This window comes from Olea europaea, unplaced genomic scaffold, assembly GCF_002742605.1.
Source record: "Olea europaea var. sylvestris unplaced genomic scaffold, O_europaea_v1 scaffold3144, whole genome shotgun sequence".
In the NCBI taxonomy this organism is placed as follows: Eukaryota; Viridiplantae; Streptophyta; class Magnoliopsida; order Lamiales; family Oleaceae; genus Olea; species Olea europaea.
In genome coordinates this window covers 7,666-14,509 of record NW_019250226.1, presented here as the reverse complement: position 1 = coordinate 14,509, position 6,844 = coordinate 7,666, and the positions used below count along the sequence as shown (strand labels likewise).

General features: G+C 37.9%; 1 protein-coding gene across 3 annotated transcripts; it reads left to right on the top strand.

The window, feature by feature from the left end:
• The first annotated feature begins 23 nt into the window (after positions 1 to 23).
• LOC111385382 lies at positions 24 to 6,828 on the top strand. Of its 3 annotated transcripts, none has more exons than XM_023009768.1 (3): positions 24 to 1,257; positions 4,870 to 5,113; positions 5,204 to 6,828. In XM_023009768.1, the coding sequence occupies exons 2-3, from the start codon at positions 4,886 to 4,888 to the stop codon at positions 6,587 to 6,589; spliced, it is 1,614 nt and encodes a 537-aa protein (XP_022865536.1). In that variant the 5' UTR covers positions 24 to 1,257; positions 4,870 to 4,885; the 3' UTR covers positions 6,590 to 6,828. The 3 variants fall into 3 exon arrangements, with proteins under 3 accessions (XP_022865536.1, XP_022865535.1, XP_022865534.1); XM_023009767.1 differs by having other exon boundaries at positions 24 to 1,628; XM_023009766.1 differs by having other exon boundaries at positions 24 to 1,670.
• The last annotated feature ends 16 nt before the right edge of the window (positions 6,829 to 6,844 follow it).

Here is a 6,844-nt window from a genome sequence, read left to right as displayed (position 1 = left end):
GGGGGGGGGGGGGGGTTGGGGTTGGGGTTGCAATAATTACGTTCTTGGCCAAAGATAATATCTATATGTGCATTTAAGTTGGATAGTATGCTGGGTGGCTAGGTATGGTGCTTTCAAGTTCAATTGTTGGTTTCTTTGTTTGTTATCTTCCTAAGAAGATATTGAAATGAATTATTCCTCGGTAAATTCCTTTGGTTTGTTGCTAATAAGCTAGTTTTTACTTATCATATGTAAACACCGAGTGAAAGGTCAGTAAAACTAGGTTTAAGCCATTACTTGATATGTATAATTCAAATTTCTCTTTTGGATTAATCAAATTCTATAAAACCTTTATATTTATTTTGAATTTTTTTTAAACTTGGTCATTATTAACTGAGGCAATCTGAATATACTGACCCCCCAAAGAAGAAACGTTAGGCTCACTAGAGTTGATGAGGTGTCTGGTGAAATGGAAATTCAGAAGAAAAGGTGACTTAGATTTTCGCTAAATGACATGCATTAATGTGAACATTTCAGTTGGTATTACAAGCCTTTGCTATCTCCGTTGACCCTTTCTCCTTTCATTCCTTCTTCTCTTTTATGTCCTCTTTCTCCTTGTTTGCCTGGAAAACACACTTTTTTGTGTACCAACCATTCCCTACCCAGATGTATTATAGTAACTAATTCTTAATCCTTCATGTTGTGGAATCCTGTTTAGACGGTTATTTGTATATGCCTTATGTTTAAGTGTGTATTTGGTTTTCGCAAACCTGCAGGTGGTTTGATGCTTGATTTTTGTTTTCTTCAATTTACTTGTATACGAGCATAATGTTTTTGATAAATGTCATTTTTGGCAGTGCATTGTATACCTGTTCTCTAGGCTACCAACTTTCCTTATTTGCCTGCATTTTTTTCTGCTGCATTCAATTGCTATATGGATGCCTATGGACATTGTTGTTATTATTATTGAGGATAACCTTTTCCAAGAAAATATTCATTGTTATTTCCCCCCGTGATATTCTTTCTTTCCCCTTCATCAGTTGTTTTATCTAGGGTTTCTTTTTCCTTCTGAATGTCTCATAGTAGTTGAGAGTTATATTATCATTTCTGATCCCTAAACTTGTTAGGGTTCAATTTTAGTATCTTCTACGTGAATTGCAGACGTGTCCTAACCATCATATCTTGATCGGCACTATATGCTGGACCTTGTCTTAAACCTTTCTTGATATGGCAGTACATAGCTAGGAGGTGCCATTGACATGTGGAGACATCAGGAAGGTTGGTGTGATAAATATGTTTGTCATATTGCTAATGAATGGAGATCGTAGAGACCTCTCTTTTTTATAACCATGAGATCGGGAACTGAGCGAAATGACTTGCTTCGGTATTATAGTGTCATGGATCCATATTTTACATTAAGTTATGTCCTTTTACTGTTTAATGAGTTTATATCATTTATCTGTTTCCTGTATGAATGTTGTATTTTTTCTAGAAGTATTTATTATGAGTGGCACTTCTATGATGATTTGAAGATGGTTAAGCCTTTTATTTGCTAATATTGTCAGTTATTCGTTTTTTCTAAAGGATGACGCTGGCTTGTTCATTGTCAATATTTACCTTTCCAAGTGAAAATATCTCTTGACTTGTAGGTAAATTGGCGTTTATTATTATGATCTCTGAATTAAGTAAAGGTAGCTTCATGTTCATATTTAATACTTCACTTCATATTTTATTTTGCTTAAGTTACATAACTTGTTTATGGAATCAACGTCTTTCTAATTGTTCTGTACTTGCTTTGATTCTTTCTTTGTTTTAACTTATTTATTGCCATTCTATTTTTTGCTGTCCTTTTGATGATCATATCTCGAAGATGCTTACTTGCTCTATACTTCGACTAGTATGTGATTAGTTTCCAAGAGTGCTTTCTACATTGGTAAACATGTTTTTGAAGATAGGCCAATATTTGGCTTTCATTCCCCTTTGTTTAAGTTCTACCTTTTTCTATCTAATCATAGTCAAACTTGAATCTCAGTCCACATTCAAAATAACTTCTCATTATTATCCACCTGTTTCATAGTCCCCACTGCTATTCCTCTTGAAAAGTTAGTAAGTTACTAATAATCAACCCTGAATAGAGGTGAAAACTAAGATTTTCCTTTTCTTTCTTTCATTCATTCTGGCACCTTTAATCTGGATAAATGAACAAAAAACTGGATTTATTTCAAACATGTAACCTTATATAAATTATGTTATGGGTAGAACGTGAATACTTCTTAGCCTCTTGTTTATTTTGTTGCGTTAGATATAAATACAGGTAGGGCACGAAAAGGCTAAGACTTACCAAATTGTCTATGCAATGATGCTGTTTAGAAACATGATAGGATTCCATTCTATTGTAGTTAAAATAGGGAGGAGGGTACTTGGGGGATTTTATAAATAAGACATCACACCAAATGTACATCGGGGACAGGAGGCCAGTGTATTGCTTTGCATCCAAGCAGAAATTGGGGTTTGAAATTGGAGAGAAATTGGCCTTTCGAATGCTCATCAAACTATTGTAATTCCATTGTCTTTCATTCAGTAATACAGATTTGACTTCCTATCAGAGCATTGGTTCTAGGGAAAATGCCAATAGATTTCAGCAAAGAATTGGAGAAGATGGGGTCATTAATGGCGAAATTTGAGCAGGTACTGCAAAACTCAGTGAAGAAGATGATTTCGGATTAGATTTGCAAGGCCAACTGACAATATTGATATTCTATGGGGAGAGTCCAGATTGGTTGGCTGTATAAGGCGGAGAGGCTTTTCTCCATGAATCACTTGTTAGAGGCAGATAAATTAGATGCCGCTCTGGCATGCTTCGAAGGCAAAGCATGGGCGTGGTTTCAAGGGGTAAGTCGGCATCGACCCGCACAGACTTGGGGAGAATTGAAGGATTTTATGGTGGGAGAAATTATTGGCCCTTAAACTAAACAATGTTGTAAGGGAAGATCAGCGCCAATTTGAAAATTGGCAACACCGTTGAAGATATTGCCAGAGAACATTGTGGAAGATAGATTTGAAGAAATTTCAGCACTGAGGAAGAAGATGTAGGGGCACGCTGTGGAAGGGATGATAGTAATTGGATTGAGTTCAGAATTAAGGCTGAAAATTGGGTGCGAAAATCAGTGGAGTTGGGCCAAATTACAGAGGTAGCCCATGGGGTTGAGAACCACAACTTACCCCAAGGTAGATTAGGCTCAATTCTCCTCAGTAGACCATCTGGGGCTTACAGCCACCCAGTTACCCAACTCCCTTCAAACATGTCTATGAAGGAATCTGACCCACCCACTTGCGCACAAATTACGATCACACTAAATTCCCCCCAGTCCTTCCAGTGATTGACTGATGCTGAGCTGCGGGCCAAGATGGATGCAGGATTTTGTTTTAGATGTGATGAGAAAAACTCTATTGGGTATCATGGAAAAAATAAGGGGTTGCAGGTTTTGTGATTAGGGACAACTTAGAGGGAATAGAGGATGAAGCAGAAGAATCTGGCAACAGGAAAGAAACTATGAGGGTAGAAGACTCAGGTTGAGCTTTCAATAAATTCCGTGGTTTTGCTAACTGCCACAAATTCAAGGAGCTTTTAGAGGCAGATTGTGCAACAATATGTAATCATTTTGGTGGATATCCGTGCAACTGACAGTTTTATCCAATCAGACTAGGTTATGGGATTTTCATGGACAAGATACTAGCGGGAGGTAAGTCGATTGGGTAAGTATGCCCATTCCTTCAGGCTGAAATATCCCTTTTCTGGTTTGACCATGGCTTCTTGAAAAGGAAATTGTTAGGTTGTACAGAGTCTTGGAATTGTCCCGGGTTTCCAAATTTTGGGACAAGGTGAATTTCAGGGGTGGAGTAATGATATGATTCCATTCTTTATAGCTCTGACTCCGAACGATAGGCACCTGAATTTGTTTTATTGAATGAAAAGATGGTATTGAATTACAAGTTTTGATGAGCATTGGAGAGGTCCATCTCTCTCCAATTTCAAACCCCAATTTCTGCCTGAATACAAAGGAATACAATGGCTCCCTGCCCCCTATATATAACTAGTGTGGTGCCATATTTTGTAAAATCCCCCAAATACCCTCCTCCCTATTTTAACTATAATAGAATGGAATCCTATCAAACGCTACTTGTTTGTTTAATAAACAGAAGTAACTATAATAGAATGGAATCCTATCAAAATGCTACTTGTTTGTTTAATAAACAAAAGTTCCTCTAAAAAAGTTTTAGATTATCTGGCATCTCAATGGATATTAGGTGGTTTGCTCTAATATCATCCCTTTCCCTTTTATTGAATTTTTCCTAATTTTAACGTTGTAAAGAAGAGAGATCTATAACTGTTTTGAGACTATATTTGGGAGGAAAACCCAGGTGCAACATAAACCACCAATAATAACTATAGCCCACTGAACCCAGTAAAGTTTTGGGAGAGGCAGGGTGAAGGGTATCTAATACTATGCAAGGTTTGTTAATATATATCTGAAGTTAAATTTATGCTCAGGCCAACAGTTTTGGGTGATTGGTTATCTTTTATTAATTCCCTTTGCTAATTCCACCCGACTTTAAATCTTTCGATCTTTTTTTTTTTAATTACTAAAAATAAATGAGGAATGCGTAAAAACTTTCGAAATTATCTGAAACACTGTTTAATATGAGCCATCTTTTGAAATCTGTGTGTATTGGCTATCATTCTAGTCATCATTATTTTGTTTGTATCATTCTACAGAGCCATGCATTACATTATTTTTCTTGCTTGGATTTATTCTGGTTTATTTAGTCTTCTGGTTTATTTAGTCTGAGTGTGGCTTTCTGAACTTTATTTGTCTGTCATTTCACCAGAGGGAACTTGAATCTCATGCTTTTGCAAACTTCTGAATTATGCATCTCATTCACTGGCGATGATGGTTGTGTAGAGAGGCTAGCAACATTGAGCACTGAGACTCAACACTCTGCTGTAGAAATTGAAGTAATCTCAGCGGACAAGTCGGGACGATCTTTCTTAATAAAGACGCCAGGTAGTGAAATTTTTTATTTTTGGTGCTCTGAAAAATCCAAGCTTCTGGGGAATGAATTGCTCCAAAAGGTATAATACACAAATTATTCCACTGGAATTTACATTTATGCTTGCTGTTTATGTTATTCCCAAATGCCTTGATTTTCTATCCTGATGTAGATGAAGGATATACTTTTGAGAAAACCTTCACTGGCTGAATTAACTGGAATTAGTGAGTCACGCCTCAACTGCTTTTCAATTTACCTTCAAGCTTATCTTGCTGGATCCATGGTGTCTACTGCAAAATCTAGTGACTGTTTTGTGTTTGCTAGCACTTCTCTAGATGATTCAAATGATTCTTCTGAATTTCATTATCCTCAGTCTTCATTCAGAACTATGAAAAATTCACGTTTTCGGCACTATGGCAGTCAAGGAGCAAAGACAAACCCATTGTATCAGGGTAGCCTTAGTCCTAGGTCTAGTTCCTTTAAAGAGGGGTTGCCAAGAAGCTTGTCTTCATTGAGAAGTATTGCCAAAGAAAAAATGAGGCGACGTGGAGAGAGCTATGTTTCATGTGTTGAGAGCTCAGACATTGCTTCTTCAAGTAGTGCAGCTCGGTTTAGTTCAAATTGCTTTGAGAAGGAAAAGTTTTCTGAAGCAACTGAAATTCACCAGTTTCCTTCATTGAGTTTTTTGGATGTACTCATGAAATCCGCAGAACTGTCCTTTTCTGGCCCGGGAACTCAAGTAACTTCGTTGGCTTCATCTTGTTTCTCTCCCTACTATTGCTTTTGTCCTCTGGCTGCATCAACTATGCGATACGCTATGGGAACTTCACAGCTGCCTATTTCGTCAATTGAATCACTCTCTCTGCCGTCACTGTCATCTCATTCTCAGCTATCAACTGCAAGGCCATCTAGTCTTTTGGCGTCAAAACCCTCCCTTAATCTGGCTGAGGTCCCCCCATTGGATTTTCCTCCTCTCTTGCCAGAGCCTTTGATCAGGTTGCCATTGACGATGCCAACTTCTCAACAGATCTTGACATATACACCGTTAATATGTGACCCCATTGTTCATATTCCAGTTATAGATGTTTGCTCTTCTGGCCAAGGGTACTTGGTCAGCACAGGTCTGGCCATGTCGACTTCTGTATCACCTCTAAACGCAAATCTCATGGACCCCCAGATTCCAGATGCTGAATCAATGCTAGAAAAAGGTGCTAGGGACACACTTCGCTTTCTCATCAACAGCTCCAATCAACCCAACTCACAGCTGCTCGAAGTATTTAATCCGGTCCTTAGCAGCAGCGATGATAAGCAAAACTTGCTTGCTGTTGGAAGCCGCGGTCTTTATTCTGGAAGCAGAGATGTAGATGCTATAGCAAACTGCATGACGGCTATGGGTTTAGTTTCATTTCCCAACAAATCCTCGGGAAGTAACAATAGCAATCGACTTGTTGGTAGAGATTATTTGGTTGATCAAAGTGAGAAGCCTGCCGGCTGTGGTCCATCTACCTCAGATGACTGTTGCTCATCCTTGAAAGATTGGAAAGGACAGATTGATTGAAACATGATTGCTTTTTCCCAGTTTAGTAATGGAAATGAGGATTGAGAATTGTAATATAACGAAAGAAAAAATGTTCTTATGTTTTGTAGTCTTTTGATATTTCCTTCTTTATGTTCTGCTTTTGTTGCTTGCCGTCCAAATGTTTCTCTGGTAAATTGGCAGCTGGGGTTTATTGTAATTACTAATAAGTGATGCTTTTGTTGTCTAGTCTTTGTTTATGAAAATTCTGACTTTCTTGATCGACTCCCTTCAGGT

Coding starts and splice junctions, on each gene's coding strand:
- LOC111385382 (XM_023009768.1), top strand. CDS start 4,886: ATGCTTTTGCAAACTTCTGAATTATGCATCTCATTCACTGGCGATGAT. Junction 5,114..5,203: donor GGAATGAATTGCTCCAAAAG/GTATAATACACA, acceptor ATCCTGATGTAG/ATGAAGGATATACTTTTGAG.